The sequence below is a fragment of the Dreissena polymorpha genome, chromosome 6 (genome assembly GCF_020536995.1).
Source record: "Dreissena polymorpha isolate Duluth1 chromosome 6, UMN_Dpol_1.0, whole genome shotgun sequence".
Taxonomy (NCBI): Eukaryota; Metazoa; Mollusca; class Bivalvia; order Myida; family Dreissenidae; genus Dreissena; species Dreissena polymorpha.
The window spans coordinates 20,902,864-20,923,169 of record NC_068360.1 but is presented as its reverse complement, the minus strand read 5'-3'; the positions used below and the strand labels follow the sequence as shown (position 1 = coordinate 20,923,169).

At 35.2% G+C, this 20,306-nt stretch overlaps 1 protein-coding gene across 1 annotated transcript in view; it reads left to right on the top strand.

Moving 5' to 3' along the window:
• Positions 1-235: 235 nt before the first annotated feature.
• Positions 236-20,306, top strand: part of LOC127835101 (uncharacterized) — a 169,575-nt gene continuing 149,504 nt past the window's right edge. Inside the window, exons 1-8 of the mRNA XM_052361367.1 lie at positions 236-455; positions 651-757; positions 913-986; positions 4,389-4,550; positions 5,036-5,241; positions 5,561-5,661; positions 8,889-9,017; positions 10,158-10,248. Of these exons, the coding sequence (XP_052217327.1) occupies positions 284-455; positions 651-757; positions 913-986; positions 4,389-4,550; positions 5,036-5,241; positions 5,561-5,661; positions 8,889-9,017; positions 10,158-10,248 (1,042 nt within the window). The 5' untranslated portion in view covers positions 236-283. The remainder of the gene's footprint in view (positions 456-650; positions 758-912; positions 987-4,388; positions 4,551-5,035; positions 5,242-5,560; positions 5,662-8,888; positions 9,018-10,157; positions 10,249-20,306) is intronic.

Here is a 20,306-nt window from a genome sequence, read left to right as displayed (position 1 = left end):
CCAGCATATATCGATTCTAGTAATAGCATTATATAAAAATGATTTTTATAAGAAACGTTAGAGTCTGAGTGTGCTTATCTTAATTCGCGTAAAATAACATATCAAGTTAAAGTTGTCTTGAAATAATTTTATAATGTCATTAGTTCTAATAAAACAGGTTCGAAAACTGAATCGATTGTATGCTTAATGTTAAGAAATCCATTTAAGAGAAATAAACATTTATCAAAAATATTTGTAGTAATAATTATTATCGATATCATATATTATTGCAGAAATCAGTGAAATGGACGGAAAACTTGAAATGCATGGTGGTTTGAATGAGAGCGAAGTCGAAGAGATTGCATCACATTTACAAGATGGCAGATTAGTTGAACTTAGCAAATCTTTTCTCATGGGGATAAAAAATTGTTCCGACCTAACGAACAAGGGTGGTGGTTTCGGTAAAATATATATTTGTAAGCATATATATATGTACCTATCTATATATTATTATGATATATGTATTAAATAAAAACAATAACCACAATACTATAATAACTATTACAACTTTATCATGTGTAATATCTTGTTTAGTATTTGTTAACTGTTACCGTATAATCTAGTTTAATGTTCCATTCGAACGTTTTGCAAGTCTTACTTTTTTGTTAAAGCTCGCGTTCCTATTCCTGGATTCAAACACAGACTTGTCCTAAAGGAAATTGGAGGAGATAATGAGAATTCAAAGTCTCAAACGCAACTTTTTGGGTCCGTTAAAAATGTGAGTATGTGTATTATGAGTTATATGTGGTAATTTGCCTTATCAGAAACGTGAACACCATGCATGATATACGCATCTCGAAATAAATTATAGCTACTTAGTACTCGTTCGTTCGATTTAAACAAAAAAAAGTACTTACATCAGCGCTGTTTTAGGAGAAGCTGGCATCACGCGTGAGACACTTTGCTATCGTTCCACTGTTGGCATACCACGATGATCTGTCGATAGGGTAAGATTATGCAAACGGAAACTAAAGAAACGGAATAGCTTTGTTGATAGATGAGAACGACACTCCATCGAACTTCTAACGAAACATTTACGATTTTTATAATGCCTTTCTTATTTATTTACTGATTTTGTTAAATTTAGAATCTTCAAGAATGTACATATTTGAATATTTTAATCTTTATGCGATTTCATCAACAATTCGAACGAGCATTACTACGCTAAAACAAAAAGTAACATAAATACACGACGTAAAAGTAATATTTTTTATATTCTTTAAGTAGTTTATTATTTGAACTTCAACTAAACAATTATCAACTCCTAGGTGCAAGGTATAATGTAGGTCAACTCGTTTCTTTGATGACAGTTTTATTCATTTATCTCGTCGAGAACCGTAATATCTGATGAATGTCATGGAGTGTTCTTCCATTCCCAAATACTCGTCCGTTCAGGTTCTCGTACAATATATTTCTTTACCGAAATGATACAATTGCCATGAATATGTTTAAACAGTTTTAAGTCGGGGTTTTTTTATTCAGAGTAAGCTCAGATAGATTGTGAGATGCAATACATGTGTAAATGCAGGCTTTTTCTCGTCTATGCGCAGACTCACTCTTTTGTGTAATGTATTCAAAACATGTTTTGTTTTTCTGGAAAGAGATTGATCTTATATAAAAAAAAATTACTAATGAACATAACAAATATGTAATTGTTTTCATTAACACTTAGAAATGACGCGCACACGTTCATACGCGTTAAAGCATCACATATGAATGATTTCATTTCAATTTAGTAGAGGATTAAATAAAACAGCATCATATGAATTTTGTAGTCTTTATATTGAGCCGTTTTATTTGCGTTACAGGTGAACATGAGTATACTACTTCTACTTATACTACTACAAATTCTACTTCTACTGCTATTTCTATTTCTACTACTACTACTACTACTACTACTACTATTACTACTACTACTACTACTGCTACTACTACTACTACTACTACTACTACTACTACTACTACTACTACTACTACTACTTCGAGCACTTCTACGATTACAATTACTGTTACTACTACTAATAAAACAACACCTACTTGTGATATAAATAATGATGATGATGATGATAATAATGATGATGGTCTGGTATATGATATTTGCTATTGTATAGCGGTATAGCGGTCCTCTATCCAGTTTGTTAAAATCTTGTGTGTGGGTAATACTGGCTCTGCTCTGATAGTTACATATTTCCCTTAATTGTTTATAATGACGTAATTACACATGTTATCATATATAACAATCAAACCAAGCGGTTTCGAATACTGTATGTAAAAACATAGAGTGATCTTCGATTTAAATTATTAAAAACTTGACTTTGTGTTCAAAATTTGACTCGCCTTGTTCGTAACTTGTTTTCGTTATTGTATTACATAAAATCGTCTCTTAGCCAAGATCATTCTTGTATCAGAATAAGAATTCGTGTAAGCGATTCTGGGCTATCTTGGTCCTCTTATTATAAAACTCATCTATACCATGCGTAATATTATATACAAAAATGTGCCAATATTTAATAGACTGTGTTTATGACCACACTTAATCGGTATAAATTCCCCCCATGTGTTGCAACATTTCTCTAGTTTAACCCTATATAAATTATTATCAGTAATAATACATTGCATTAAAATACGTATGTTATAAAATAAACGATAGTATTGACACAACTTTGTAAACGAACATGCTTTTTGCCCTTCATTTAGGCGACCATGTCATTGATAAATTAAAATCATCGACACATTCGTGTGTCCAAAAATCGTGAAGAATGATGGCACACACAACGATTTCGTACGTACAACTGAGAACACAATTGACCTCTTACGCAACATATTTACAAATAAACATAGAGAAATTCAAAATATCTATGTATAACAGACCGTTGATGACTTTTTAATATTGTTATGTACTTCAAATTTAATATTGACATAGATGTATTTAAACGTTTTTTTTATTAATATTACTTGAGCGAAACAAAATGATAAATATGTTGCTGAAATGTAGTTTAACATCGTTATCCGCATTAATACAAATCATATAACAAAATGCTTATTAAAAAGTATTTGTATTGTTTATGTGAAAAGTTGGAACAGTTTCAAAAGTTAAATGAGATGCAATGAACATACAAACTTACAGGTAATCTGTTTTTTATGGAACTTCACCTTTATCACATGTTTGACCGGGTTCCGGAAGAACACACATTTAAACTCGAATGCTATGATTGGTTATTCCGTTCTACGGATAACATTATTTTGAATTCTAATAATATGTCCATAGAAAACGAATGTCTCCGCAAAACATACTTCTCACAGAAATAATTGTTGAGTGACATATGTTAATGTAAACAATTAATATCAGTGATCACTTCGAAAGAAGGTTTATAAAAGGTAACTTACTGTTGTGAATATTTTGACTCATACCAAATTCTAACATTGACTTGTAGACGAACGCCATTATTGTTTTACACAGCGCTGCATCTTGATTTCATGATCAATTGTTTAATATATTACGTAATCTCTTTATTCTTGGTAAAGATAGACCTTGAACGAAATATCAATATATTATAACTATTATTTGTTTATCACACATAAGCTGCATTTCATAATTATCACCTTGACCTTTCAGCGAGCGCACTGATATTGCATTCGACATATTGACTCGATATTATTAGTGGTTGTATCAATATATTTTGAACTAAAGGTAAAGTCATTGTCCGTGAACGTTCATGCACTGTCACTATATCCATGTAGAAAAAAATCGTCAGTGTCAACTACTGTTAAAAGTTGTTCTCTCCCAAATTAGCTTTGTGTAATCCGATCAGTTTTGTCATTCGAAATTATATTAAGCACGCACATATAACAACCGATGGTGACAACTGTATATAGTGTTTATTTATTTAAAACATACCTAACATACATAACCCGGTCATATAAATAAAGGCGGACAAATAAATATGAGGTACAATATTTTTAAAAAGTAGTTATTGATATAATGTTTCAATGTTACATTTAATTACTTCACCTCTTGTGCGGCCTTAATTGTGCATGACTGCAACAACACACACGCACGCACGAATGAATACACACCAACGCATGCAGGTACGCATGCACACTCTGAAGTACATGCATACATCTATGTGTGTGTGTGCGCGCGCGCGTGTGTGTGTGTGCGGGTGTGGGTGTAATTGTGCGTGCGTGTGTGTGAGTGCGTTCAAGCGTGCGTGCTTGTGTGTGAGTGCGTTAATGTTAAATTTATATTAATTCACACCTCTCCTTTAGAACATCATAACATCCTCTTATTTTAACAGTGACGGTTGTTTTTTGTATTATTTTCTATAAATATATCATTAACATTACAGTGTATGTTACTTGATTTCACCGTATTTTGAAAATGGTGATCTGTTCGATGCACTTCGATCCGACAACGGAGACAACGTTCTTCTTGACTGGAAAACAAGGCTGAAAGTGAGCTACCAGATAGCATGTGGAATAGACTACATGCATACAAGTAATTCGTTTCGGTATGTCTTCCATTGTCATATTTATATTGACCTCAAATTAAGAACGTGAATTAAAAAAACATTTGTAACACACTAATCTCTGAACCAAATTCGATCTCTTAAGCCGACAGCGCCTCTTGTTCACACTTTTTTGTTTCCGATTACTGTTTTTGTCGGAATTGTATATAAACAGTGTTTGTTAAAGTCACTACAGTGTACCGATTCTTCCAAATGCATTCACAAAGTGTTCCGAAAGGATTAATTAAGTATACCGACTATTTCGATTTTGTAATAGTGTATGAATGTGTTGTATGCAAGCGGCTCGGATGCCTACTGGGAAAGAATATCCATAGGGACACGCACTAACATTGTTTTCCTTTATCCTGCTCACGAAGATGCTAGCTAGTTTTATCAGATGATATCATTGCCAGTAGAGGTCTCAGATATTACTAACCTTGCGTCCAAAGTTAAAGTATTTGTTTTCATATTCTTTATCTTTCAAACAGGGGAACCATTCTACATCTGGACATCAAGTCAAAGAACATCGTGCTTGATAACAAATTCAACGCTAGGTTGATAGATTTTGGCTTGTCAAGGGAGTCAATGACAGGAAGTAATATAACAACAGCGCCTTTAGCAGGAACCGAATTATACCGTCCACCAGGTGTTCACAAAACGAGCCCTTTACTGGATTATTATGCTTTCGGTGTTGGTAAGACGTCAGTAAATCGTGTTTGTTATAGTCCTAATGTATAAAGAAAAAGCACCACTTACATATAAAGGGGAAGAACTTTCCATCTGATCATGTGTAAGGTGTTTGATTGTTCATATCATTGAAATATGCACCTTCTTTACGTCTTTTGTTATTGGCTCGTTGCTTTTTTGTCAAATGTGTTAATTTTGATAATTTTCTTTCGCATTTAATTATTTTGTTTCATGACGAGTTCACAGGCAATATAACACATATTAACGTTGACCAGTATGCTTTTTTATTTTGTTAGTTATATATGTGTTATTATTCCTTTTTCCAGTTATTCGGGAACTTTTAACCGGCCTAGGTCCTGAGGGAACATGTCGTTCTCAGACACCACTGGGACGGTTGGACATGGTGAATTTTGAAGATGTGATACAGGTGAATATGTATTTGTATTTTAACTCGTATGGTTTGAAAAAGCTTGTAGGTATGTTAACATGAACTCAATTTTCTTTTCGTAAAATATTTAAATTTCATTTGGTTGCGCACAATATGATAAATATATAGAGAGAGAATACTAGGTTAGCGCTGAATAAAGAGAAGTTTATGTTGCGAGGCTTAGAACGCCGGGAGCGCGAGCCTTGGCGAGCGCTTTCGGTGTTCGAGCCGAGAAACATAAACTTTACTGTATTCAACGCTAACCTAGTATTATATTTATCCCATTTTTTTCAACGTGACATTTACCATAAATAGATCTAATAACCTTAACAATAATTTTAAATCATTCTTAAAAGTGTTTAAAATCTAACGAATGTAACCATGCGTTAGAGAATGTATTTGTTCTGGTATGCAAAATAGTCTTAAATATTTTTCCACAAAAACTGTCAAACGAGAAAAAAACATCACCATATGACTCAATTCAATTTTACGCAGCATGCAAATTGTAACACATTACGACCGCAAAAAGAAGATTTTATTTATTTTATTTTCGAAAGAAAATGATCAAAATCCAATATTGCGGCGATTGCTCCTGATAAAATGATGTCGACGTCAACATACATGTATATGTAGATTTACACACAGAGTCGTTCTAAAAATAATTAACAAAAAACTATTCTCGCCTAATTTGTTCATGGTCGCTGCAAATTTTGATGGCGTCTAAATCTAGCCTTCACATCCTGTAGTTTGTGACCCAAATACAAGATAACCCGTAATAATAATATCGAGCTATAAAACACTTGTTGCACACGGGTAATTATTACTGAATAGACTTTCTTTGATAAAATAACAAAGACAAAATTTATTCATCAAAGAAAATACCCTTACGTTTACTTACATCCATAAGGAAAACAATTTGAATAGACTACTGAAATAAAATACACACCATCAGTATGCTCTACACACACAATTTTACATCCAAATGGGCACGCACATTCTGAATATCAAAAACACAAATAAGCTAGATCTACATGTAGATCTAAATCCTTCGTCCCACCGGTTCCATCCGAGGTAAGTAGTCCATAGAATATGCACGTTTTCATAATATCATCCAGGATACATGAACACGAAAAAAACGCGCGTCTTTAATGTTTTTATCCCAGACATCGCATACTACTAGTATTACTAGTTTCGTGTACACCAAAAGATGACATCACAAAACATGACGCAATAAGTATGTCATTTTATGACGCAATCAATCAGCTGATTCATTATACGGATGGCGAAAAATTATGTCCTTAGACTAGATCTAAAGGTTGAAGGTCGTATGATTTTAAAGCTAAAGTTTTCTCGACTCTAGAGTTTTCTTATGAAAAATCATTCAGTGGTAGAATTAAAAGTAGTCCGTGCACGCGACAGGTATATTCAACAAGGTGGGAGACAGGCTAGTTTATTCCATAGGGTGTTATACCGTCAATGTCGGTATAAAAATGGGATACAACACCATATCTAACTAGCTTTGAAAAAGTAAAGCCTATTTGCGACATTTGACTTGCCAGTACACATATGTGTCAAGTATTTTGAATATCTTTCCTGATTTACTATCTGGAGTTCCATTGTTCACTATATGAACCATTTCTTTATCTATATCCTGTATTTTGAAGACGCCTACACCAAATTATTGATCAAAGGCAAATACTTCCATAAACGCATGCTACTTTAGACCCAACACTAACACACTATAGGTAACATAAACCTTGAGAGGAAACTTTAATGCCTATTGTAAATGGGAATACTTATTAAATTGAAAATATAATATCAATATTATAAATTATACTAAGTTTATTTCTTATAAACCTCGTCATTGTGTTGATGGCTGCCATTTTAGCTTGAGGCCGGTGCCTAAAACAGATAACTGCAGCCCAAACATAATATATCGATATCAATTCAATTGAATTCTTAATGAAATTTAAATTATCTTGCTTTATAATATAATGCAGAACATTTGTGATTTAATAGCATAAAAATATTTATCATGATATACAGAAACAAATTCTCTACCGTGTTTAACGAAAACTAATCCACGAAAGGTTAAGCATAGGCCATTACATTGTTTGGGCGTAGACACAATTTAATGCTAAATGGAGTAAATAACTTAGACAAATTTCTTATTTGCACTGTCCGGCTAAAACAGCTGCTCTCCTGTGTTTTCACCTGAAGCATTTTTGTCAATGCGAAGATTGTCTCGATTGTTTGATATAGCAAGCGCTCAACTAACGCGCTGATTTTCATTTTTCCTTATTTACATCCAATCGAACTTTAATTTAAATATTGAAGACTATTTATTTTAAATAAATTAATTAAAACAAAACATTAAACGGGCCTTAATCGTTTCTTAATTGACAAAAACATTTGCATTAATGTGTATATGCGCGTTTTCTGGAAGTCACTATGGTCTGGATTTTACTAGATTTAATCTTCAATTAGTCGTGTATTACCAATGTATAAATCCCATCTGGTATTTAAGTTAACAGTTGCGGGTAAACTAGAAAGTCGAACAGTACGTACCATCCGTGATATTTAAATGGCGTCCACAGGCTGTCTACTGGTTTGGGCTAATTTCTCTCTGTTTTTTTTTGACGCTATAAAAATGAACTACAGTTCCCTAAAAGGAGAGCAAAACGGCGTAGAATAACAACTATCAGAAATTGAAAATGTATTTATTGTGTATGTATGATGCACCAAAATAGGAAGTATATATTCGCTGCTTTGTACATTTTCCGAAAAAAAAATACTACAAAAATGTTCCTAATCTCTATCATTAGTACTTTGTTTCCGGAAAATATCAGTACGTATATTATTTCGGTTTTATTGCTTTTTGATTATAAAAACGACATTGTATAATAATTAGCCCATTCAACAACTTGAAAGACATGGAATTCAACATCGATTGATAAACATGCACATTCCTGATTGTTAATAGCACGAAAAATATGGACTTCATCCACGTACAATCGCGAAACAAGGAAATAAGATTTCCGTTATTGTGCTTGAACGTTAATGTTTTGTCTTAATCACATTAAGTGATATTAAACCCTTACACGAGAACACCTTCGAATATGATTATGTGCAGGAATGTTAAAACTAAGGTATAATATTAAGTAGCTTAACACAAACGATCATGAACACACTAATTATTATAATTATATTTCTTTGTCATGTTTTAGAGACGTATATGGACAATTGATTATGTCTGGAAGAGTGTGTCCAGTATAGCAAGTCGATGCATATCTAGCGTAGATGATGACGAAACAAGTGGTCAAATATCATCAGCTTTAATACGCACATCATTGAAGGTGAGAATCTTATAATAAACACATAGTTATACTAAACGTTGCCACAACCCGCAATATTTAATATTTAAAACTAATTTGTTGTGCGGATTAAGAAGCTTGAAATAATAGTTTGAAACATATATAATTACTCGGTTGGGTGTTGTTTACGCATCTCACGTATTGGTAGTATTTCAAACTCACATCAGCACGAAGAATGGTAAGTTATTGTGGTCAGTCCATGTCCGGCATTGTGCGACGTGTTTCGTATAAATGTCGAATGCCCTGAACTTATAGCTTTGTATTGCTCATGAGGTCACAAAAGTCATCCAAGTTTATGAAAATTGATCAAAATAGCTATCTTAACCATTTATTGGATTAATTTGATTTATTATAACGTGCGTCAAAAACAAAAGTCTGTTAGTTTAATCTTATAAAAACATTGGTACAACTTTAGTAACATCAGTTATGACCCCATCTTTATGAAACGTATTGGGACATTGTCTTGACCATATTAAAGCCTTGGAATAAATGTTCATGTCATCACTATCTATGACGTATTTGAATCTTATTAACGAGCTTCCAAAAACTAGGTCACCAAGTCAAATCTTAGAGAAAGATTCGAGTAACATTCATGACACAATCTTGATTACAATTGGTTAGAATAGTTATCTTGGTAATATCTAAGTCTAGTTTGAATCTACGACAAAAAATCTGAGTCACCTGGTAAAATATTAACAAAAACGTGTTACAACTATACAGGCAGCATTTTCGATTCAGTATTATTGAAACTTAGAATCTTTATCTTGAAAATATCTAGTCCGTTTTTGAATTTGAGTCAACTTGCTGAGTTTACTTGGGCCACAAAATAAAGCAATAGGTCAAGTATTCAACAGTTAGGAATCCTTGAACTCATGCGAGCGCTTTAGGGCCAGTATAAACCTCTTGATAAAATGTACTTGTTGCATACGTATATTAATTATGATTTTCAGAAAAAATAACAACTCTTACAAAATGTATTCTATAGTCTGCGTTCATCAATTATTGTGTATGTTCTAAACGTGTTTTCTTTCTTCCATTATATATATTGAGAAAATAAGATTTTCATTGCAGCTGTTGTTAATGAAAACACGTAGATAAATTGTTATCTTTCTTTAATTACAGTCGATTTTAATCAAAGAATCAATACAAAAGTGGTCGGTCTTGGATGACAATAACTGCGAAATATGTATAGTTAATGGACAATTGGAAAAAGGTTAGTAATTGATTGCATTAACTATTGAGTTATCATTCAATGTATTTGATACACGTATGAAGCGTATTTGGTGCTAATCTGTGAATTAATGTTAGATGTATATGGTTTTATTGTGCGTAATTTCAAGAACTTGGCATATATAAAATAAATAAACAAGGTCTTGGACAAAAATATAATCATTTTATTAAGATGGACCTCATGGGAAACCATATCGTTTGGCTTGTTATCAAACTTTATATCCTTTCTATCAGACATATCCGTGATATTTGTTAAATAGTATGTTAGAAAACCTGAAACGGCAAATGTTTGCATTTATTATAAGAAGGGACAAGAAATCAGACGTTCCAGTCGCGATTCGATCGGTATTAAGAGTTTACCACAATTTTACGTCAACAATTTCCATTAACATTTATGTAAAAACGATTAAAAAATTACGAGTTACATTTCTCTTGTTTCTACTCTATAAGCTAAATTCATGTCTCACTCTTGATTTAACTTGGTCATAATATTTTTTCTTGAAAATATCTACGTTAAGTTCAAATCTAGGTCAAAATCTTTATATTGACATTTACTGTACTGAGTTTGAATCTAGACCACGTGCGTCCAAAAACTATGTCAACGGATCACATCTAAGAAAAAGTGTGTAGCCTATCTAAAAAGGCAACATGTATTATTCAATGTTGATTAAACTTGATCAGTGTATTTATCTTTGCACTACCTAGGTTCTATTTGAATCTAGGTCACGTGCATTAAAAGGTCATCATGTCAAATTATATGAAACTTGTGTTACCACTAAAGAGGTCAGATTCATAAATAAATCGTTATAAAACTTAACCAGATTGTTAATCTTGACAATATATGGGCCAAATACGAATCTAAACCACCTGCGTCAAAAAATGGTCATCAGGTCGTATCTAAGGAAAGCTGTTCTATAATTCTAGAATCAACACATATAACTCTTGACTCAATCTTGATGTTACGTTGTCAAAATGTTTATTTGGACAATATCTAGGACTACATCGAAACTGCGTCACGTGTGTCCAAAACCTAGGTCAAATGTAAGAAAAAATCTTGTTACCTGGTCAAATTACGTAGAAACGATGTTAAAACGATTGTGCTAACGAAAGCTAGGCCGAGCTCAAATATTGACTCCGTTCGTTTCGAAACCGTCTGACTAGGTAACCTGGTAAAATCTTATATTTCTTTTTAAGCGCTAGAGCAAAAAGTCAATATTGATGAAACTTGACCAAAATGTTTCTCCGCATAAAATCTAGGCCCAGTTTGAATCTTTATCATGTTCGTCAAAACAAAACTAGGCCAACAGGTCAAATCTCAGAACTTTCATGTTACGACGATAGAGTTCATATATATGTCTGCGTGTTTATCTTGACAATGTCAATGGCGGGTTCTAATCTGGGACAGATTTTGCTAAGACTAGTTCACCATGTCAATGCTCTAGAGACCATATTTATGACTCAATATTAATGAAACTTGACCATAATGTTTATTTTAACAATTTTTTACCTTAGTTGAAATCTGGGTCGCTAGTGTCTCCGGCCTAGCTACGCCCCTTAGGCGTCTCGGGTGGAATGACAATTAACTCGAGGTTCTGGTCTTAAATGTGTATTGGTCAGATCCTGTAGTAAGAATGATAATAAGAAGAAAAAGAAGAAGAAGAAGAAGAAAAAGAAGAAGAATGATAATAATAATAATCATACAAAAGGCAATCACAGTGCATTATAAAATAGGCGGTATGATGAGCGAGAAACTCTAACATCATTCACACCATAAAATACTAAACACAAATACACAATTTGAACAATTATATAGACATTTATTAATAATATTTTCCTGTAGGTTTATTATAAAACCCTACAAAAATGGATTTGAATGTGCAGATAAAGATGATCTGTACTTTCTGTACGGCCACGATCAGTACGTGTTCGTTGTCTTTGTGTGTCTGACTAAGTGCGGGAAAGTAGCGAAGTAGTGCGGTGAATAGTATAAGTTCTCGTTTAAGTTCTTTTTACACTAGAAGCAAAGTAAGTTGAACTAAAATCTAAAACATAATTAATACTGAATATACACATGAATACTGAAAGGTAATTAATAGAATAGGTGTTTTACTATATATTTTTATATAGTAAAAGGACATCTTAGTTTTTACCCTATGACATATTCCCCCCTGTTAAAAGATGGCGTCCCGACATTTTACAACATATATATATATATATATATATATATATATATATATATATATATATATATATTTATATATATATATATATATATATATATATATATATACATACGTCTCGTAATTAAAACAATCGCGGCATGCGGCGAATATTTATGCGCATCATAAACACGGCTAGTGTTTTAAATTTCTCGCACATTATAAAAGTCAATAATTATGTCATTTTAATGACATTTTGCAAACGCAAACAATATACCGCTTTCAATTAGTAGACGGAAATCGGTAGTAAATATATTATGTTTCGAAAAGTCAAAACACTTAAGATCTATGCATAACAAAAGAAAAATAAACAATATGTGTACATCGATATGATGCTAAAACAATTGTTCAACCAGTATGCTAAAAATGCTAACACGTTGTTACATCTGGAATTGGCCACAAGTTTGCCACTTCGGAGCGCGGCGGTTCCTGGTCGACCTACGTACTTCTGGATTCACGTCATCAGCAGATGGTGTATATTTTCCTCGCTTCTGTGGGATGACGTATTTTGTACCGGCTGTAGCGACATCCTCTAGAACAATATCTGAGGGTTTTCCATCAGTTTGTCTTAGGGGTAAAATAAGATTCCGATGGAGTCTTTGAATACGTCTTGCTCTTGGATCATTCCTTTTAACGTCATAGACGGGAATTTCAGGGTTTCGTTGATCCAAGACAACGTAAGGGTCATTCTCCCATTTGTCTGCTATTTTCTTCTTGCCACGAAGGGTAACATTACGTACAAGGACAAGATCGCCGCTTTCAATTTTCGTGGCATGCGCCTTTCGGTCGTATTGTCGTTTATTGACCTCCGCCGTTCTCTTTGCTATTTCCTTAGCCGTTTTGTATGTGTTCGCAAGACGCTCGCGGAGTTTACGTGCATATTCGTTCGAACATCTGGCATTGAGGTGGTCTATATCGAGTCCGAGACGAATATCTATTGCTAGCCTTGGATGACGACCGAACATTAAATAGTACGGGGAATAGCCTGTACTATCATGAATGGTAGCATTATACGCATGTACCATTGGCCCGACGTGATCCTTCCAGTTACTCTTCTTGTCTTCGTCAAGCGTTTCCAACATTTTAAGTAGTGTCTGATTGAATCGCTCGACCTTACCATTGCCCATAGCGTGGTACGGCGTAGCACGTGATTGATTCACACCTCCTAGGCGACATAGTTCTGTCATAAGGCTCGACATAAAATTTGCCCCCTTGTCGCTATGGATTCCGGAAAGCCGTAATTCACAATGAATTTCTCGAACAAAACTCTAGCGGTGGTCTTTGCTGTTTGGTTTGTCGTTGGGTAAGCCTGGGCGTATCTTGTGAAATGATCTGTAACAACAAGAATATGTTCGAACCCGCCTTTTTATCGTTCAAGACTTAAATAGTTAATACAGATCATTTCCATGGGTGCTGACGTGGATATCGGGACCAAATAAGCTGAATCAGGTGCTGCCTTTCGTCGAATACACCTCGGACAACTAGCCACTTTGTCGCGAACGAAAGTATCAATTCCTGGCCAGTAGAACCTCTGCATGAAAAGTGACATAGTTCGATCTCTGCCCTGGTGTCCAAGGTCATCGTGTAATGCCTGAAATACCTCATCTCTAAGTGCAGACGGCAATACCAGTTGATGATACTGTTCACCGAAAAGAGTGCCTTTACGGTATAAAACACCATTTCTGAGTTCCAATTTATCCCAGTCTCGTCAATACTTATCTACCGCATTTGCGCCCAAAGCCCGCAAAGCTGACGGCTAGGTGCCTTTGTGTACATGATCAATACCAACGGAAATGACTGGATCTTTCGACTGTGCCTGTATACAGTCCTTAGAACTCAAAGCGTATGACAGTAAAACTTCATCAGAAACTTGTACACCTGCCTGAGCTTCCAATTCTGATATACTGTCGGGAATTACCGTACTCACAATGATTGGTAACGCTTCCACTGTCGCTGCCACTGAGGTTCACAAAGCTTGGAAGGTTGGTGGATCAATGATCAAGCGACTTAAACCATCTGCATCGGCATTATTCTTCTTTGGTCGATAGCGCGTTGTAAAATTATAATTGGCTAACGCTGCCATCCAGCGTTGACCCGTCGCGTCGAGTTTCGCAGTGGTTGTAACGTATGTAAGTGGGTTGTTGTCTGTAACTACCTCGAAAGTTGCACCGTAGAGGTAGTCGTAAAAATTTTTCGGTGATGGCCCATTTCAACGCCAAGAATTCAAGTTTATGCGTTGGGTAGTGCTTTTCCGCCGGTTTGAGCGATCTACTGGCGAATGCAATGACTCTGTCTTTGTCATCTTGATGCTGGTAAAGCACAGCTCCCAAACCAGAACCTGATGCGTCCGTGTGCAAGGTAAATGGTTGGTCGTAGTTGGCGTAGACCAAAATCGATGGGTTGAATAACTGTTTTACCAAGGCTTCAAATGCCTCCTGGTGCTCATCTTCCCATTTAAACGGCAATTTCTTTTTTAAAAAAATACTGCGTTTAGTTTTAGTGGGCTGTCCAATAAGTGAATTGTTCAATGGTCGAGCAACTTTCGCGAAGCCTTTAATAAAACGCCGATAGTATCCAGCGAACCCCAAAAACGTCCTTGCTTCTTTGACACTAGAGGGAACTGGCCAGTTGCCGATTGCTGCAATTTTCGTTGGATCAGCTTCGATACCATTTGCAGAGACCACGTAACCAAGGAAAGTTGTCTGTGTTTTGAAAAATTGGCATTTCGACGGTTTTATTTTCAAATTGTAGGAGGCTAATCGTGAAAATCACTGATCTAGTCGACTTATATGGGTTCTTATGTCAGATGAAAAAATGATGATGTCATCGAGATATATTAAGCAGTCTCGAAGGTTCAAGTCACCCATACATCGTTCCATGAGCCAAGGTAGCGGGGGCATTGCAAAGACCAAAGGGAAGCCTGTTACATTCGTAAAAGCCCAGTCCACCGCATTGAGATGCTGTTTTCTATTTGTCCGATTCCTCTAGTTCGACCTGCCAGTAGCCTGCCTTTAGGTCCAACTTTGAAAAGTATTTTGCTCCAGACAAGAGGTGTAATGTTTCCTCGACCCTAGGTAATGCATAGCTATCCTTCTTAGTTTGTTCATTCAGACGACGAAAGTCTATACAGAAGCGAATGCTGGCCTCTTTTTTCCTTACGATAACACAATTTGAAGACCAAGGGGAATTTGATTCTCGTATGGCTCCAACGTCTAACATATCCTTAAGATGCTCCCGTACTTCATTAAACAGTGCTGGTGGTATTCTTCTATACGGTTCTTTGAATGGCTCTTCATTAGTAAGATTGATTTTATGTTTCACTGCCTTGGTATGACCCAAATCCAAATCCGACGTTGGGAATATCAAATGTCATTTTTCAAACAAATTGTAAACTTCTGTCTTTTGATCTGTTGTTAATTCTGAATCATCTAGATCGATGCCGTACTTCTCCTTCCTATTTTCATATTGTCGTTTGTTTTCTGTTTCTGAAGCATCCATGTGGTTGATATTCGTACTCATAGGTTGACAAATAGGCGCTTCTTTTAGAACTTCAACTTCATTCAATTGGCAAAGTGTCTGTTTCGCTTTTATTTTATGGGTCTGGCTGTAACGTTGCAAATTCGTACTGGTATTCTTGCTGTCTTCCCCGGGTTATCAATACTGACCACCCTAGGACAAACGATGGCGCTATGACATGGTATGTCTTCAACGGTTTCGGTAACAGCTTCTGTTGCGAGTCCTTGTTTCCTGTAGAAACCGATGACAGTTCTGCTCTCGCCAGGATGTAAAGTGATCGGTTTTGTTGCTGTAACAAGTCCCATCTCTGCATTTACGGACATAAAACCAGCTTTCCATATCTCATTTACAGTTGTATTACCAGCCCAGGGTTTCATTTCTCGTAGAACATTCTTTCCGAGTAATACATGAGCAGTGCCATGATATTCTTGCACTGGAACTACGAGCAATACGGTTTCTATGGGCTTCTGCGTAAACTCAGTCTCAACGTTTGCAAATATGTATCCACTATATGAAATTGAACTGCCATTTGCACATTTTAGTTCTACACCGAATTCGTCCATAGAGTGTAATATTGGCTTTGGTAACATGGTGTTGTAAAATATTTCCGTAATAGTGCTTACTTGTGACCTGCTATCAATGAGTGCCGTAGTGTCATGTCCATCTAATTTGATCTTGTCTAAATTGGCATCACCTATCATTCGTTGTAAAATATCTTCCTTCTTAAGTGTTGTGGAGTTTATGGTATCCTTGTTTGTTCTGCTGTCATCCAACTCCTCGATCAGAGCCTCTTCTAGTTTAAATTTTGCGTTCGATTGTTGTTATTATTTCTGTTATCAAATGCGCCATTGTTCTCGTGGTTTCCTCTGTAGCCATGGGAGAATCTACCATAACCTGTGCGGTATCCTCCTCGACTTCTGAAGTTCGTGTTGCCTCTATAGCCTCTGTACGATTGGCCTCTGTTAGTCCATGTACTGGTGTTAACTTGATCATTTGGTTTCTGTCTTTCCTGTGTAAGGGCGTTTATTTTCTTCTCCATCTGCTTCATTTGTTCTTTCAGGTCATTCAAAATCCTCAAATGAGTGTCCATCTGTTTGTTTCGGGTGTTCTGGTTCCTTCGCGCTTTTTAGTTCCTGCTCTTCTGTCCGAACCTTTCGTCTCAATTCTTCAAACGTACAGTCAGATTCGTAAAACATTCGCGTTGCGTTTTTCAACTCTGTGTTTCCCATATAGTTTCAAAATCTCGTCTTCAACATCTTTTCTTTTCTGTATTCTTTGATCTCTCCCCTGTCAATGGCCTTTTGTAGTAATTCTTCTAGTCGTATACCCCATGCTGATATATCTTCATCTTTCTCCTGCTTCGCTTTATAATATTCTTCCATTAAACTTTCACCACTCTTAATGTCTCCAAAATTGCTGTCTAGTGTTACAAGTATCTCTTCAGTTGTTGCTGTTGGTTTAAGTGTGGTAAGTATTTTCCTGGGTTTTCCACCAATAGCATTTCGTATGGCTTGTCTCAGAATCTCTTTGAGGTAAATGTTGGAAAGGAGCATACTTTCTACTTCAATTTTCCATTCTTGAAATTATGCAGGGTCTGAAAATTTAGGAACGTTTGGCTTAATCATGAATGGCATGTATTCTTGTTTGTCGGTTGTTTTCTTTCTGTGCGTACTAGATTTATGTTGATGATAACTTGGCTCTATAAGCTCGTCATCCAATGAACATAAGACACTCTGTTTTTCCAAAAGACTCTGCTCTAAGTCCCGTTTCTGTTGTTTCAGAGCTCGAACCCTTTCTGTATACTGCCTATCTTTTTCGTCTCTCAATCTGTCTCTTTCTTTCAGTTCTTTTATGCGTGCTTTCCTTTCAATCGCTTTGAAAATTTCATTCTCCTTCAGCTTCATCAACTCTATCTGTTTCTGGAGATGCTCTATATCATCGTATCCACTTTCATCCTGTCTATCCCTTTTGATAAGCTGATGATCATATGTGTTGTCTTTTCCACTCTCTCTTTTAATTCTGTCCTCAGAATGAACAAATTGCGTAACATCTTCTTGCATTGCCATTGTCTTCTGTTTCAGCCAATTTAATTCTCTATCTACAGTGTCTATGGATGCTGAGGAGCCCTTACTCAAAATGTCCAAATGTTTTCTTATTTCATCAACTTGACCATATTCACCCACTGTAATTAGAGACTGTCCACTTTCTGTGTTCATCTTTGAACAGTCCATGCGGTAATCATATCCGCATGCTCCTTGCAACACAACATCATCATCGTAATCAATGTCAATGGTTGTTTCCCTCATTCTCTGCAATTCTAATTCCGATTCTGTCCCTCTCTTCTCTAACGTTCGTGAGTCATGAACTTCTTGTTGCCATCTGGTGACGTGTTCTTCCTTATTTCTCTTTAATTCCTCCTTTTTCTGTTTTGCCTCTCTTCGAGCTTTAATAACTTCTTCTCGTTGCCTTTGAAATTCATTCAACTGGGCCATATCAATATTTCTATCTCTCTGCTTGGTTCGTTCAACCTTTTCTGTTCCCCTTGTTAATTCATAATCCTTTCTTAGCATTTCCCGTCTGTGAAATCTCTTTTCCCTTTCTGTCACACCACCATCCATGTTTTAAAATGTTAATGTCAACAAATCAGACGAGTATACAGTTTTTATATCTGATACAATGTTTCCGAATAAACGAATGCACGTTGTAATAAACACTTTGTGTTGTATCTTTATGTTCAAAACACACTGTTCGTAAAACGCTATTGTCTGCAGAAGCGTCTATTTCACAACACACTGTTATGTTAACGTTTCTTTCACATCCACATATGTAAACTTTCATGCAATCAATGTAACATGCAGATCTATTCACTTTATCACTAAACTAAAATGAATAAACAATATCAAATTCACAAATAATTGCTCATTCAATATACACTTAACATGCGCACAATAATCACCCATAATCACTAATCTTTATGATAATGTATAATCCAATAATTATACCAATTATTTGAATATTAAGTTCAGTTTAAAAATTACTATATATAAAAGTGAATAAATCAAAAGACAGCTGTATATCAACCACTTGAGTACAAGACAGAAATAGTTATTTAATATCTTTACGAATATAATAACTAAATATTTACCAATTTTACAATTAAAATTTGATTTTAATTTGAAAGAATGCCAAAAATATTCAAATGATTGTAATTAAATTATAATTTTGTAACAAAAACACAAAAATCTAAATCACTTTTTCAAAATACTCTAATACATAATCAAAGTATCAACGATTTACAAACGTGTGCAATTAATTTCCGGTATTTCGCTTTCCGGTTTAACTATATCCGGTTCCGGTTCAGAGTTCAAACGGCTGCGCTTCAATGTTTTAGTATCGGTATTCGCTACATATATTTATCAATAACCCGTCAATTAATTAATACTCGTAAACGCGCACTTTCTCCGTTTTCGATAAACGCCTTTTAAACCTCGATCGGTAACCCGATAACTATCCAATCGCAATATATGTAAATTTTACAGATTAAACCTGCGAAGATTTACAATATTCCGATTTAAATCAACGTACGACCGCTTTCTTATCGAATCGCGCAACCTTGCAAGGATTTTCTATAACCATTCATTTATTTTACAATGAAATAAGCTTGCAACAAGTTTCATTGAAAAATAACGCTTCCATTAACGGTCACATTTACCTAATACCCGTGCATTTATGAAATGCACGTGTATAGCTGTTCAGTTTTACCAATAAATGGATAAATGCGGGATTGGAGGGATTACACGGGGTACTACTAGCTACTGGAGATTTAAATCAATCTGGTTCTTGGGTTTTACCTAACTATATATATATATAGTAATGTGTTTAGCTTACTACTCATAAATAACTACGTAGCAAAACTGCGTAAAGTTCAACGGACTAGTGATCAATGAATGCACGTGATTTTACTCAAATGCAAGGACAGATCAGGTTTCATGCAACCTAAATGTTAGTGCAGTGGTTTTCTTATTTATGGTTGAGGAAAAACAATTTAACCTGAATATATAAATATAAATATAACCTGATTGACTAAAAAAACAACAGAGATAATAAAGCTCACCACACCACCGTCAAATGAATCGATGATCACGAATCAACAAAATGTTTACACACTGTCACAATATTTAATGTCACAATTCCAACTCCAGCGACGAATCCCTGGTCCGTAGTGGATGTAACGTTCTAGAAGATGGGGCCCCTAAAAACGTTCTGTACCCGCGGGTGTCTGCAGATTAAGTTTGTTGGTACCGTC